We start from the raw sequence: 16867 nt of genomic DNA, 5'->3' as shown, positions 1-16867 counted from the left end.
GTGCACAATTCTTCTCCGCACAAAGATAATCCATTTAGTACAGCGCTCAAAAACACAAAAGAAATTCAACAAGCGTGACCCCAATTCGTGTGTTTTGACACTACGCGACCGGTCAGCTTGTCCACCAGTATGGCTGACTTCCGGTTTAATTGCTGTCACGTCACATGAAATTGGAGGATTTAACTTGCGAAAGTCACGTGATGTGTGGACAGTTGAGGCGTAAGGTTCGCTAATTTTGAGTCGGCCCTTCCGAGAAAAGGGAAACATTAGGGTATGAGCCTGAATCGGGAATCTTGAGACTGGGCAAAAAAAGCATTATTGGAGTTGGGTATAAAAGTTGCGCTGAAAAAGAAGACATGATGTCTTTGTCTACGATACTATATAACAACAGAAGTTTCACCACCTTCCTTTCAATGTGAGCTTTCTGCAATATTGGCGGACATGATGCCAAGATTTTGCTCCTTAAAACACCTAAAATCTGGGTGGGATAGGCATCGTTTAACGGAAAAAAATGGTTTCAGGGGCATCCGTTTAATTTTATGTCCAATGATATCGTGTAAATGGTGCGGTTTTAACCAAGCCCCTGTTTCTGTTGCGTTATTACAATGGCCTACTACAATCCGATGTTTTGTTCTGATGAAGGTTACAAAGCTAGCGTGGGTCGATGGATGCTATAAGGTGGAACGGCAAAAATAGCCACGTGATCACGATTGTTCGCGGGCCAGTACTTTTTTGGAGTTTTGGAATCGCTCTGCCGGGCTGCTATCTAATTTTTTATTCTATGCAACTGAAGATGGTCGTTGCACGACCGAAACATGTCGTGGCTATTTTGTTAGATTCCAAATTTATTACACGTTTGTTATTTATCGTTGTTATGCAAAATAACTGGTCACCTGCCAGTTTGTACACAAATATGAAGGAAAAAGAACCAGAAAGAGAACTGATGTTTGACTAATGGATATTTCCCTCAAATCAGGGAAGTGGTCAAAACTGTATTACATGTTCGGGACGGGACCCACTTTTTGGAGCGGGGCTAAGTGGGGGTGGGGGGGGGGGGGGGGGGGCTAGGTAAGAGACCATGGGTCACTACAAACAAACAGACAAACAAAATTTTCCACAGATAGAACAATAAATTTTTTTTATTATATTTGAAAGTCATATTTATTACTTTTCAATTTGTTGCTCATTATGGTAACAAACTAAAACCATTTACAAAAACGTGAATAAGTAAATGACGTACATCAGCTGTACTCTATTGTTTTTATTTGTATAACAATAATTCTCTACATTTGATAAAAGTAATCTATTCTAATCTATTCTCTATCATACAAAATTGCAAAGTTTTACTTGCACTGAAATACTCTTCTTTAAAAAATGTTCCACAATAAAATAACTAATCTCTGTCCTAGATTTAATTATAAAGTCTAGTTCAGAATAATCTCATTGCTTAAATAACATTCTTTAAGAATCACAAAAACTCAAGCTCGTTTTGTGAAGAAACTAATAAAAAATGTAAAACACATCAACATATTAATTAAAGGCTCATTTTAAGCTAATGGTAACTAGACAAGTCTAAGGCAAAACTTAGGGACAAAATCATTTGGACGAATCCTTATGGATTAGTAAATATAATTGAATCAAAGTTCACATTGACCCAGGATTAGCTTAATAGGGCCTCGACAACTGGGCCCTGGGGTTTCACCAAGATTTTGAACCTGTAGGAGGGCAAGAGGTTAGTGCACCCAGGGAGTGCAGGACTGTAGTTGACGTGGATATATAATGCATGTGGCCTTTTATCACAAAAGTCACTCAAGATGTTTAAAAAAACAGCCAAGCAAAGTCATGTCCACAGGCAGTCAATTTGCCCAGGGTTTGGCTCTTAATGAAAATCCTGAGTGATGCTGGCTTACAGTACTTTGACCAATCAATACCTAATTACAACATACCATGTTTACAAACATTTCAATACTTTTAAAATGAACGTACTAAATAAAATTTAAAATTACTATTCTCAAAAGGGGTCTGCTTGTATCCCTGGGATGTTGACAAATAGTTTAGAACCTGAAAAGCAAGAAAGTTGATTTCAAAATTTAATATTATTGTCAAGGAGATCAAAAGCTAAACACAAACACACAAAACCACAAGAAATGGCTTGTGAACTTCAAGCGCATTTTGCAAGCAGGGCTCGCAGAGCGGGTTTTGGAGTGGGGGGCTAAAGTAGCCTGTGAACATCCGCCCCCTCCCCTCAAAAAATCGGTTTTTTTGAGGGGAGGGGGCGGATGTTCACAGGCTAGGGCTAAAGCAAACGCATCAGGGTGAGACAACTAGGGGGGGGGGGGGGCATGCTCCCCCGGAAAAAAATTTAAAGTTAAGTCTTCTGAAATGGCTAGAAATGCATCAAAAACTGTCAACACTGATGTAAATTTTTAATTGTACGAAATAAAACATGTTTTCTTTTCTTTTGAAGTAAGGAGTCAATGCTTCAGACTGGCCCTTACATTTGACCAACACAACAGGCTGATGAGGCAGAAATTTTCGACTTGTTTTCTTGTTAAAGCCCCCCCCCCCCCCCCCCCCCAGCCCCCTCTGCAGTCTCTGGCAAAAATGTTTTGAGAGTGGATTAATTATTAATCAGATTTTAAGCCCTGATGGCTGCCTTCATGTGTTTCACTTTAAAAATAATAATCTTACTACTCCCAGGTATAATTTAAAGATGGTTCCTCCTTTTTTAGTGTAGAAGGAATAGTAACTGTTACTGTTAAACAAATTAGCAGAGACTGACTTAACCTTACCTAAAAGGTGCTCTGGGACAGCACAGGGACCAGTGATCTTTATAACTCTGCAATTGTATACCCATGGAGGTGGCTCCCAGTCACTCCACTAAAAAAGGTAACATATAATAATATATAACATTTAAACCAGGAGACTAGAGCTCAGACAAACATTATAGTGTTGTTAGAACTGCCACTATACTCACACTGATTGCAACCTTTTACATGTATGAGGGTTTTAATACTTTCTGTTAACTTCACATTTAACTAACAAATCAAAAAATTATAATGGTATAGTACTATAGTGGAGAGTGCGAGACTCTCTCTGTTGTTCCCCAGTCCAGAGTCTCCACTGACTGGTGAAGTTCTGTTAACTACAATTTGTGAATCTTCATTCAGTTTACCATCTCTGTTGTCCTCCAGTCCAGCCTCTCCGATCTCCACTTAAGAACTACCAACTAGCAATAATGTAAGTAGCAGAAGAACCAACAAAGTTCAAGGAGGGTAGGTGATTCATTCACCTCAAAGATGGCCCATTAATTTTGTCAGAGACATTTAACTTGGATGAAGGAAACTTGAATGGATATCAGTGGGAAAAATAAATTGGTTATTAAAGAAACATCAGGGCTTTACAGCCTGCCTGCCCTATGTCTTTTCCTATTTTTCCCACCTGCGCCATCTTTCGGGCTCGCTTGACTATCTAGGTTGCCAAGGAATTGCTCAGTGGCTGGAATCCAAAGGGGTCCTGCATGATTACAACTGAAACTCCCTGGTGGTTTTCAGCCTTGCTGTACATGCATACTGTAGTATGAATGTTATCAGTGACTTATTAGTTATAACCATATTGTTATCATTAAAATAAACTCACCGATTGATTTGGTGCAGCTCTTAATGTGACAGGCAGTTGGACAGAGATAGGCAGTGCCCACTTAATATCCATTTCCACATCTACATGATATTTACTCTGAAATACAAAATTTGATGGATTAGCAAATGAATATTATTCATTCATCATTTTTCATTTATCTCCAACTGTTCGTAGATGACCTGGTATTCACATGTAAATACAGCAAAGAAAAATGGACAGAGTTTTGTATCACATAATTATACTTGTGTGTGACGAAAAGTTGGCATTATTCAGTTTCTGAGCTGAAGAGTCAATAAATTTTAGATATAATTTATAGCTGCATGTACAGGGTTGGTGGTCTGTATATACATGCAATACATTAAAGGCCTTCAATAAATATACAGCTGGAATTAAGGGAACTCCATAATAAATTATTACTAGTGCAGCAAGGATTGATTCAGTATTAAAAATCAAAATCATTATTTAAGAAGGGAGGGAGGGGGTGGGGGAGAATCAATCAAATCTCTCTTTTTATTTATTCATTTTATTTTTTTTTTGGGGGGGGGGGAGGGGTCAGGGGGCATGCTACAGAGGCCAGAGCATTTTGAAAAAATATAATTTTTTTTCTTTCAGCTTTACTGGTCAATTAATTATTAATAATTATTTAATCATTAATAAACAGCAAATTATAAATATGAGAGAAAGAAATATGAAAAGAAAGACCAAAAGGGTTAGCGTGAACAGGATATGATACCCATGCGAGGCGCAACCCCAACCTAAGAATAATTATATTATTGTAGTGTCGACTTCTCATAGAGACAGCCTAGGGTTTCCACCCCTTTACACCTGGCCTTGACTCCACCCTTGTGGAGCCAACCAAGACAGACAGATAGAAAACTGAATTCACAAGAATAAGACATTCAAATTCAAAATCATCACATAGGGTGACGTACTCTACAACAATAATTTTGACCATGGACGTCCAAAGAGAGATTAGCAATTTTCACTTGTAGTTATATGTACAATACTTTTGTTAACAGTATGCCAGTAAATTTGTATACCTGCCAACTTTTTCTGACTCAAAGTCATGAGATTGATTTTTACCCTGGGAGTGTCAGGATTTTCAAAGATGACACGACTACCAGTACATCCAAAGATTTTGGAAGATGTTCTGAATAATTCTGAAGTTCTCAAGGAAGTGATTATGCTCCATACTGACATCCAAAAATCAGAGATTTCAGGGAAAGTATTATCATTTACTCATTTTACATGGACTTTTTATTTCTTGCATTGGTTTGAGTTTACATATTTTTGGAAGGTGTGTCGGTTAAGGCTCTAACAGCTCACATTTTTCAACCAGGCATGAGAAATTAGTCTGTAAGCGTGAGCTGGCGTGAGATTGAAGTCTTCAACCCACAGGCGTGAGAGTTGACAGGTATAAATTTGTGATGTACATAGGTTCACACTGAGGCAGAAAATAATATTATCAGTAGTATCAGTTCACTGGCAGCATGCAGGTGAAAGCATGATTCAGTGTATCAAACTGACAGCGTAATAACAAGCAGAAATCAAATACCGCATCAGCAAAATTCAACGTATGGTAAACCCACTTTCTACCAAGTCCTTTAAATTCATTTTACAGGACTGGTGTACTTCTCACTTGAAACTATGAGTTGCATGCCATTAACTTAAGGGGTCTATCTTACCTTTACAATTTGTCCATTAGTAGAAGGTTGAAATTCCTCTCGTGATGACTCTTCCCATAGGTCAAGGGGTATCTCACTAAAGAAAGATTAGTCCTTCATAAGTTCACATTGAGAATGTGCACTGACGTCAGTGGTTTGTTTTTATTTTTTTTATTAATAACAAGAACTTTTACATGTGGTTAACACTCAACATGGTTTTCATGTCTCAAAACTTGTGACCTTGAACATTCACTTAAAACTACATGAATTGAAGTATTTACTTAGTTCAAACTTACGAGAATACGAAGGTTGGAAAAAATCAGTTAAGGCTAATTAAGCCTGGAGTTCTGTACCATGTCGACAATAACATAAGGAATACTACATTGTGTTAAAACCTCATGGTGTCCAGAGTCAGTTTAGAATTAAATGAAAATGAGTGCTAACCATTTCATCTACACCTCAATAAGTGCACTGTCTGTAAATTTGAAATAAATTGCAGCTGTAACCATAATGATTAATTTAAAAAGCCAATTATTACTGTGTCATTAAAAGTTTATTGCATCATGACTCATTAATAACTGCAAATTATGGAAAATTGAGGCCCTGTAAGAATGTCTATTAAAACACTGAGATTACTGCATAAATGCACATGTAATATTTCTAATAAATGTACATATATTAAGCTTATAATTACAGGTTTCGAAGCTGTTTCCCTTGACATCCATTCCGTGACTTCTCTGTGATAGTTTCTATAATGACAGGAATTCTGGTTGCCTGTATAGATGGTCTGCTGTCCTGGCTGCTGACAGATGATGAAAGCTCTTTGTCTTGAGGTTTGAGATTTACCACTCTCATAAGCTACCGGAGAGATAACACACAGTTATTTAATAACGGGACCGAAAACCATAAACTAATTTTAATGCAAAACAAAAACACGAAACCAATAAAGTAAAGGTTCCAGTCGAGAATACATGAAATGCTACATTTTTGGTTCAAAGAAAATAGTTGATACTTAGGTGACCGTGGTAAATACATTAAAAAAAAGATTAGATTACCTTAACAATGAAAGAATCAATATCCACATTAGAGTTGTTCTTTACATCAACATGAAGCAAAGCCGTTTCTCCAGATGTGTAAACTTTTTTATCCAGCCTTGAAATAAAGGTAAAAACACATGTTCGCCATTACTGAGATATTAAATATTAAATAGCCAGACAGAAATGTGGATGCAGAGCTATAATATTTAATTTATATATTTAACTTTGCCTAACTAAAATACAGATACAGATCTATATGCATGAATGTGTTAAAAAATTATTAGGCACTGGGAGACCACTACAGCCTGGCCAATTACAGCGGATCCCACGTTAATTAGAAGCAGCACATCAGACTGGGCATAGTAGAGTCCTTGCTATGTTGCACCTGGGGCACATTGTTCCCTCCAGGTTCTGATTTAGCTAAAGACATCTGGTTTTGATCACATACCAGGCATTTAACAAGACGTCTCCTTTTGGGATGCAACAACAAATCTTCACAGTTCTGCGATCTGTCATGATCTCTGGTTCAACAGTCGTCAGGGGTAGATGCTCATTTACTGTGATGACCTGAGAAGCCTGAGGAATGTAATATCATGTTACTTAATGTTTAAAAAACATCAGGAGTGTTTTATTGGGTTTAAAACCACGAGGCGAAGCCAACTGGTTAGTTTTTTGAACAGCTTCAAAAACATTCCTTGAAAAGTGTGTGTCACTAGAGTTCATAACAACATTTATGCTTTTGTGAATGTTGGAAATTAGCGCACAAGAAAAACACCACATACTAATGAGTGTTTTATCAGCTGATAAAACACCGCTAATGAGGAGGGGGTTTGTCGATATAAAGTCACTGCTATGATGTATTATCGACCATTTGATAGGTCAATGGACTTATGAATTATTAACGAGCTTTTGAATTAATTTATAATATCTACATGAAGTTGTGAGGATCATACATTTGTTTGTCTTATAAATATTAATTAATTAGATATGGATGGATGGACCAACCCACAGACAGACAGATGGACTAATTGATCAACTGACAGACTGAATGCCTGATTGACAGATGGAAGGAAGGATACTAGAGAAAATGACGGACAGCAGGGCAAATGAATGACAAAGAGACAAAGAGATGGAACAATGCACTGACAGGGGCTATTGCCACTTGTTTGTCTAACAGATCTATGGAGAGATGAACAACCCAATAAGTAGACTGACCGACTGAACAGACTGACGGACTAGTCTGGCTTCCAGACAGATGAAAAAACTGACTGATGGATAGATGTACATGTACTGGTACAGGTTTTGTTAGAGGTTTGTACATCTATCTGACCTTCAAAACTTCCCCTGATCCAGGCCTGTCAACTTCAGCTATGACTTTGTAATTGATCTTTGCTTTCCACTTGTCTCCGTTTGCCTGGTTTCCATTGGATTCAAATGAGCCTGTCAAAAATCAAATTTATATTACAAACACAGTGCATCTCAACTGTTATTAAATACAAGCCAACTACAAAATAATATTTTTCTCACCTGGTAAACCTTGTTGCAGGGTGTAGTGGAATGGATATGCATAACAGCCCATTGGTATTCCATCTAGGCAAGAAACATTAGGTCATGTTGTCACTGTTTGAAAACCTTTTTTGCCCAATATAATTAAAGGGGCAGTGTCATCTATTTTTAGTATAACTTCGAATGGCCAAAAATATATTTTTAGTGATGGAAACGTTAAAAGAATGGTTCAGTTGTGTTAACAATAACCCTACTAGTGCACAGAAACTTGTATTAATTATTTTTGGCTGTGGATGGCTTGGATGAAAATGGATTGCAACTTGAAAAATTGTTTGTCCTGAGCATTTTAGAGAAATTGCTAAAAACTGATAATTTTATAGTTTGTTCTTCCTCGGAGAAATCACTTATAATAATTTCCTCCCAGTGATCTAAGAGAAATTTTATGTTAGAGAAATTAAAGGTTATTTGTCAAACATTTTAGCAGTTTTAACGTCCACAATACTGCAGAGAAATTGCCGTGACAGTACCCCTTTAAAGATCTAAAATATTACTCTCTTCATAGTTCTCTATGAATTCCTTATCCATGGAACTAGTGGTGAAAATTTCTTAAACATCAAGACATATTAAAAATGTAAAAAACAAACATAAACATGTAAATGTAATTTGTTTACCCACTGAGCATCAAAGAGCTCTCCAGTGAGAAACTCAATTCAAAGGTGTCCAAGGCATGCGTTCCAGGTCGAATTGGAATTTAGAAGTGTTAAGCACCCAACTAATTGCTTGAATTTAGGAACATGTTGGGCCAAAATGGTACAAGTCAAGCTGACTCTCATGAGGACTATGACATTGTGGTTCAAAATTTTGGGAGTTAACAAATAATTTTTCAAACCAGTTTGATTTTTATTTCTCTTTGTGTCTCCGATTATGGTAATGAATACTGCACAAAGGAAAATAAAAATTAAACTGGTCTGAAAAATTTTAAACTGAGCAAAAAATTAAACCACGACATAATATACAAACTGACAACTAACAAAAAGATAGCTGGGTAACTTACCAGGATATTCAATGAGTCTCAGCTCAGCTCTAAACATATCCTTCCTTGAATGCTTGGTTCCAACCCTTTCAACTGGCAATTGGGTTGCTTCATCTTGTTGCACTTCTCTATATTCCCATTCACCTATGTATTCAACAATTATTATTCCACGAGCGCACATTGGATGTGAGATGATACCAAGCTGGCTATAATCATCTCATATCCAACAAGCATGAGTGGAATAATTGTTTTATTAAAAACAGTCAAGAAATATTGCTAGATTTTGCTGAATTCGCTTTGCAAGAACAATTACAAGTTAGACAATTTAATGGTCTCTATTTCTCAGGCATGGTATAATGGCTCATAAACCATGGCCGCTAAACCAATCAAATTGCTCGAATTGCATTATACAATGATCTAGTTTTTAATAATTTATTTTATAACATAAATAAATAAATTCATTAATTTTTATATCGTACACTGTTTTCAGTCAAGAACATTTTGCTCAGGCTGTCACTGTCACTTTAACTAAAAGAGAGGTCTTAAAAGCAAATGGACTAAACTGTAATCTTAAATAACTTGACAGTACAGCTTCACTGGTACTGCAATGAAGTACACATATAGTTATTGTAAAAAAAAAAAAAACTAAATGTTGTAACATTCTTGACATTACACATGTATCTTATTACATTTATACCCAGAAGCTCCTCAGTTTCATTGCATACTCACATTTTTCATATCCTCTAAATTTGAGTTTCACCCCTCTACAAGGATCAGTACCACATATCCACAAATACACTGTCCTGAATATTACAAAGTGAAATGATGAGTACCAGTATAATGTATTAAAGTACTGCACATTATGCTATTAGGTCCCTTCTTAATGTAGTCCATTCTTCAAGGTACTACAGTTAATGTATTTCCATGACCGCCCAAAAGCCACAGAACAGCATTGCCTCAATTCTAACTTACCAGTAGCCTAAATTACATTTAGCTGCATTTATAAAGGTCGATTGTTGGTGGTTTTTTGGTTGACTTTTGTTGCTATAATTCTGTATTGTTAACAACAGCACGTACATTTATTGGCTACTTTATGGTCACATGACATCTAACAATACAACTGTTTCCCACTATAAGCCCATGAGTGCTCAGGTACATGTAACAAATTTGCAAAAACTATGACATCGAAGTAACAGTTCACTGTTACCCTTGAATGTTGATCGCTTTTGCACTTGGTCAGAGTGTGACCGCGAGTGGCATGTTGTTGTAATTAAGTGCAGGTACTCAGCGTAGTGGCTGAGGGCAACGCAAACAAGAGCAATTTGAGTAGAGAAACAAGACTAGATCAAGTGTCGGTAGGGTATCCGCCAAGCGTCGGAGCGTCGGTGACTAAAGCGATCAAGTATCAACTGATGAGAGGCGACTGATATCGACCAATGTATCAGCTGAGAGTCAATCGACATATAAGCTGAGTGTCAACGGACACGTCGGTTGAGTGTTGATTGACATGTTGGCAACCAATAGATCCTTTAGTATACCAGGTCCCATCCGCCTATTATTGGCAAGGGCTGGGAAGTACGCCCACCAAAAATTCTGAGCCTGAGTACTCCCCTATCCCTCCCCTGGGCATCAGATTTCCCATTCAAAACCCTCAGCCTTCGCTGCAAAATACAATAAGCTCAATTACCTTTATTTTAGTTCTTTAAGTAAGTAAGCTTAATAAAGCTTAGGTGCAGGAAAAATTGGCTAAATTACAGAATACAGGACCACTTATTTACATGATAATAGCATCTATTGTGTTTAATGTGTCGTTCTATTGTGTTATGTGTCGTTCTTAAGTGTGTGGACCAAAGTGGCCCTGTATTCTGTAGTTGAATTTTTATTCAACTGAAAGATCAACCACGTCACCAGCAACCAGGTTTCAAAATTAAACGATACTGCTGTTAAGGTACAAGGAATAAGATTGATTTGCAAGGAGGGACTCTGAATACAACAAGGCATGCATCTGAAACCCAACTTAGCTAAGCTTACATATGTTTACATTTGCAGTGTCTGCGAACGTTCACGCCTAAACGTAATCTAATTCGAGTTGCTTGCAAATATAATTACTGTATGCGTAATACATACTCACCCGTAGACTTTCTCCCCTCCAAGATACTCTCCTTTGTTTGTTCTCACTGCTATCCTGTTCATGCTCATTTTCTCAGAGGAAGAAGACACTGTTTCAACATCTTTGAACTTGGAAAATCCGATCAAGTCTGGCTATCTGTTTTAGCCGAGAAGCAATCGGCCAAATTTAGCCAGCTTTGTTCAAGAACGTTTTATGCCTTCTGGGGATATATGGAAAATCTCGATTCTAAAACGAATCCTTCTCGGCCACAAAAACTTTACAAATTAAGACCGAAAAGACATTTGAACGTCTTCCAATGATCACAAGCACGTCCTCCTACATTACCGGGGGAATCTGGGTCTAGACGTGCTGAAACAAGATGGCGGCTTTCACGTTGTTGCGTTTTTGCGGCAGAAGATCAGGAAGTAGATCAGGATTAACCTTCAGGGAAAGCATATTTACTGGCTTGTCTCAACAAAGTAATACAAGTGTCATGTTTCGTGTGAAAGAGTGGGCCCACAGAGGCCTCATAAGGGGCGTGAGTGATTTTACAAGAGAAATTTCAAACGAAGCTGCGAACAGTGGAGCAAGTCGTAAAAGCAACAAGTCGAGTATGGTTGAAAGTGAGGATAATTCGTACAGTGAAATGACTTCAACGAAGCAAGAAACATCGAAGCTACTGAGAGTTGCAATCATTGGAGAAGCAAACACTGGCAAATCAACATTAACAAACCGTCTTACGGGACAAAAAATTTGTGCAGTCACCCCAATACCTCACACCACTCGGAAACAGACACTTGGGGTATTCATAGTGGGCGAGTCTCAAATAGTACTGCTAGATACCCCTGGGATAGTCACACTCGGTGAAGCCCGGCGACTTAAAATGACCCGCCAACATGTACTGGCACCCAAGGAAGCTATGGAGGATGCGGACCTCATTGCAGTCATCACCGATGCCTCTGATAAGCGCAGAAGTATGACGATTCACGAATCGATCTTAAAAGCCTTGGAGAGTCATGCAGATATACCATGTATTCTTATCTTAAACAAAGTAGACAGCATAAAACACAAAACGATTTTACTCAATGTTGCCGATGCCTTGTTACAGGACCGCATAAAGGACAAGTGGGGCAACTACGAAGCCACCGGGGGCTGGAGTAAATTTGAACAAGTGTTCATGATCTCAGCTGCAAGTGGAGATGGCGTTGATGATGTAAAACAGTACTTGGCTGTAAAAAGCAAGCCTAGTGAGTGGTTATACCCCCCAGAGACATCTACTGATCAGCCATTTGAAGAGCAAATGCAGGAGATTTTCAGAGAGAAGTTATTGCAGCTGTATGAGCACGAGATACCATGGCAAATTAAGCAGGTATGCTGTGAACACATACACCTTAAAACTCTAATTTTAGCCAGGATATCCATAGGGTTCTTAGTAAGTACCCGCCGCGGGCTAAAAAAAGTGGAGTTTAATTGGCTCACGAACAAGCGAGCCCAGGGTTTAACTGCATTGCTCATACACATATATCTCTGCACAGATGTGTCTTTAAGGGAAAGTCAGACACTCGTGCAGACAAATGCTTTTAACGTGATTGTCTCATTATTGTGACATGCTAATCAAGACTTCTAATCAATGCATTTTACAGGTGAATGTGTTGTGTGAATCAAGGGAAGATCATTGGAGAATTCACCACAAACTGTATTGCCGCAAGAAAAGCCAACGCAGATGTGTACTGGAACAAATCGACCGATTGAAAGATCTGGTGTCAGCAGATTTAGAAAATCTCCTGAAGCAGCCTGTAGAGTTAACCGTTGATGTGTCAGTAAGTGAGAAGGTTGGCTTTGAGGCACCACTGCACACTTACTGATAACTCAAAGCAAGGTGATGACTACCAGCTGAATATAAACATTGGTCACTGGACATTTTCCAGCAAATTCTAGCAATGTCTGACTATGATAGAAGAGTAAACAAAAATGACCAGTTGTATTGCGCCATCTTTCCTTTTGTTGTGCAGTTATGTCCAGAAATGTATGCACATCTAACTCTTAGTTTGAATACTCTGCATCTTTTGTCATTTTCATATGGTTTTATCATACACTGATATTGACTTTTGTTTAGTGGAAGATCAAGGGGACACTTTGTGGTGTCCATTGTAACGATCACACATCCATTAGCAAGCATTTACATATCTCTTGTGGTGAAAGGCTACTCTCAGGCTCCTTACAACTCCACACCCTTCATGTTTGCATCAAGTTAAAGATTCCCCCCACCTCCACCGAGATATGTCCAGAAATGCATGCTAATGAGATGCATGAACTGTATGATGGACATAACAAAGTGTCCCCTAACCTTAATTCTTACTACAACACGAAATAATAATTCTGTCAAACATGAAGTTGTATGAAAATGACAAAAAGGATTGTCTTAAATAAAGTACCCAGATTCAGGGTTTGGGGTATTTCTGGACAAACGTACCCCCACGCCCTGTATCTTGTATAAAACCAGAAACCACTTTGTCAATTCAACTCAACACCATTGCAGGACAAGGTACAGATGAATTGTGATATAATACCTTTCACAACTTGTGTTTGAGTTGTGGGAAAGTCATACTGAACTGATCCTCTTTACGCCAATATGGCACATAAGGCTGAGACCAGAGTTTTCCATTTCTCTCTGTTGGTTACAATCTTCTTTGACATTTGACATTTTGACATTTTTTATTTATACTCTCCACTCTTACCGTTACATAAGCGCAAAATACAAAAGTTGGAGGTATTAAAAAAAAAAAAACCAGACTAACACGCAGCTTAAAAATACAATTCAAATAGGGAGAGAGGAGAGTATAGGGGCACCTCTAGTAAAACTAATACTGTGCCCCTTTGAAGGAAGTAAATTGATAAGAAAAGTAACTAAGTAGAATAGAAAAAATAAGAAAGATATAGCAGAAGGAAAACAAAAAACAAAGAAAAAACGAAAAGAATTGGAATAAAGTATCATCAATAATGAGCAAGGAATGTATCATCAAGATTGAGCAAGGTAATATTTATAGAGTGCTTTTCTAAACATTCTTTTAAAAGAGCGTATCAAAGAGCGTGTTTTTAGCTAGTTTTTAATTCTTATTTCTAATTTTTATTTCTTATCGCTGGCTTTGTATTTTCTAGTTTTAAATAATTGTAATTTTTAAAATAATTGTAATTTTTAAATCATTTCTCAATCTACAGGGCCCCACTGAATATCACTTTCGTGATGTGGGCTCCCTGTATAAAGATTATTATTATTATTATTATTATTATTATTATTATTATTATTATTATTATTATTATTATTATTATTATTATTATTATTATTATTATTATTATTATTTTAGTAAGTTTGTCCTTAACTGTCTGAGGAATGTCAGTCCAAAAAAGTTTTCCTATTACGGTTGGACGAAATCTCCTTAGATTTGTTCTGAAAAAAGTTATGAAAAGTTGATTCGAAAATGCACTGCGGGTATTATAATTATGTAGTTCAGATACACGTCTTCCCTGTTGTTTTCATTTCAGCCATGATCGTCCTCCTCCATGTTTCTTGTGGCTGGCCTCACTTCGTTCTTCCACTGTCTGGTGTCCAGTTCAGTGAACTTCTCGTAATGCTATCCCAGTCTTTCAGGATAACGTGCCAGAAAGTGACTCATACTTGTAAATATCGAAAAGTAATGAAAGTTTTCTTGTCGAGAATACGAGAACCGTAGAAACAAAGGAATACGAAGAGGTTTCTCAAGATCTGGTGTTAAAATTCTGGAATAGTCTTCTACTTTCCCTAAGAGTACTTAAACTTGAGTAAAAGAAACTCCGTCGTGAAATTTTGAAAACTAAAAATGATCACATTGGGGTCTCCCAGCTGATTGAAAATTTAAGTTGCGCTGTATTTTATTTTGTTGTTGTTGTTGTTTTCTTTGTTTGTTTTTGATTCCCTTCTGTGTGCTTTTATCCCACGTCGTTATCCTGTACATCACGGAATAAGATCGCGACAAAGCCGGCGACACACTAGGAGATTTTATTCGCCGATCGCGGCGAATTTTATCGCCAGCGAAAATCACAAGCGATTTTTGCCACCGATTGATGCGGACACACGTGGCGATTTTTTTTTTTTTTTCACCTTTGCGGCGATGTGGCACTTCAATCTTATTCCTGGGCGTTGTTCCCTTGTTCAACCTTTGATAATGCATCAGTCAATTCCAACAGTGCCCATCCCTCCCCCCCCCCCCCCCGGGCCGACCCCCGGGAATTAGCATTTTTTGAAAATAAACTGGCAAATGCCCCACTGCCGGGACAAAATAGTTGTTCAAATGCCCCGGGGTGGTAGCTCAATCATGTCAAAAATGTTTCATTTTCTTCGTTTCTCGTCTTACTTTCAGTAAAATCTAAGCTAATTCAGGCCAAATTAAGTCCCAGCTGGGTCTTGTTTCCCGTAGTTAGTGCAAAAATAGGTCATTCTCCACTCTAGCATCCCATTTTATGTCCTATCTAGACGTGTTCAATAAGAAACTTACAGTATTTGCCGATGAATTTGTCATTAAGGAAGCGACAATGCTGTAGGGTGAAAAAAGTGAGATGGTCAAATGCCCCGGGGTAGTTGGGTGGAAGGCTAATGCCCAGCCCCCGGGATGGACAGTGTGGGAAAATGCCCCACTATTTCCCGGGGGGTGATGGGCACGGCTGGAATTGACTGATACATAACGCTGTGCAAATCCCCTTGGGTTCCCCGGGGTCAATCCTTTGTCTTCAGCCACATCCCACAAGCCTCACAATATCTTCATGTGAGAACTCTGAGCTCAAGTATTAACTTGATGCAATCCTCCGTGAAAATCTAAATTTTCTTTCTTCTAAAGCGAGTGATGGCAGCCGATGGCGAATTACAGCGTAAATTTCAAGGGGAAATCAACGTAAATGGAGGTGAATGTTGTCTTCCTTCGGGATCCCTATAGTTGTTCGTTAATGGTATGAAACGAAAGCACGAGATACTACTGGTAATAAATAGCCTTGCAAGCTGCAAGAAAAGGTTTAGAAGTCTGGAACTTTGTACAGTTGGAATGATTTGCAGTAAGCAACGACTCCTTCAACTTATGTCAAAATGTGGAGAATTGGCTAAAACCGTAAAGTAAGCTTTACTTTGCTTGAAATTGTTTAAAAAATAACAGTCATTAAGAGATGGATTTATCAGAAGTTGAGTCAGTACGCAACATTGTTCTTTAAATACAAGGCCGTTTCAGTTTTTTAACGTTTTACTGACGAATCGAAGGGTTCAGGCATTAAGTCAAAAATGCGGGAAATCCGTTTTTATAGCCTTTTTTCTTATTTACCCTAGGAATAAAATACTGAAGTCGGCCCCGCAGAATTTTTTTTTTTTACAGATCTAGTAATTATAATGCCTACTGTAAACTAGCTATATAGATTATTTTCTAAAACTAATGTGCTTTTAGAAAAATTTAAGAAAACATGTTTCCTGTTTCACTGACCCATCAACTAAAATGGCCGAAACACTGTCTACTTCATTGACCGTTTAATTTATTTACAAATGATAAAACAAAAAGCCACATATTTTTTAAAGTCGAACAAGATGCCTGCTATACTGGCATTACGCGTGATGCTGGGGCTGATTCATTTATTCCAACTGTATGCTTCGCCGATTGATAAAACTATCCTTGCTAATGGAATAGTTTGAGTCACGACGATCGCGTTACGTTGTTTTCCGTGTGTTACGCGACTCAGACTATCAGCGGAAATTTGTCAAATTCCATTACGATAACGTAAGCTTCTCAATGACCTCTTTTCTGTCTCGCGTCGTGGCCTAAGACTGTCAAACAAAGCACGATTCCTTCACTAAGAACTCACCAAT

General features: G+C 37.9%; 2 protein-coding genes across 2 annotated transcripts; one reads left to right on the top strand and one right to left on the bottom strand.

Moving 5' to 3' along the window:
• Window positions 1-1124: 1124 nt before the first annotated feature.
• On the bottom strand, window positions 1125-11335 carry LOC146458282 (arrestin domain-containing protein A-like). Its single transcript, XM_085090654.1, has 12 exons — window positions 11011-11335; window positions 9609-9682; window positions 8901-9023; window positions 7868-7930; window positions 7671-7780; window positions 6789-6916; window positions 6359-6455; window positions 5998-6161; window positions 5325-5400; window positions 3640-3735; window positions 2793-2880; window positions 1125-2061 (listed from the first exon to the last, which is right to left on the bottom strand). Exons 1-12 carry the CDS (start codon window positions 11076-11078, stop codon window positions 2012-2014), a joined length of 1137 nt encoding a protein of 378 aa, XP_084946780.1. The 5' UTR covers window positions 11079-11335; the 3' UTR covers window positions 1125-2011.
• On the top strand, window positions 11336-13993 carry LOC146458281 (GTPase Era, mitochondrial-like). Its single transcript, XM_085090653.1, has 2 exons — window positions 11336-12358; window positions 12633-13993. Exons 1-2 carry the CDS (start codon window positions 11369-11371, stop codon window positions 12852-12854), a joined length of 1212 nt encoding a protein of 403 aa, XP_084946779.1. The 5' UTR covers window positions 11336-11368; the 3' UTR covers window positions 12855-13993.
• Window positions 13994-16867: the final 2874 nt, after the last annotated feature.

The sequence above is a fragment of the Pavona decussata genome, unplaced genomic scaffold (genome assembly GCF_977016875.1).
Source record: "Pavona decussata unplaced genomic scaffold, jaPavDecu1.1 SCAFFOLD_233, whole genome shotgun sequence".
Lineage (NCBI taxonomy): Eukaryota > Metazoa > Cnidaria > Anthozoa > Scleractinia > Agariciidae > Pavona > Pavona decussata.
This window is presented reverse-complemented; position numbering and strand designations above follow the sequence as displayed.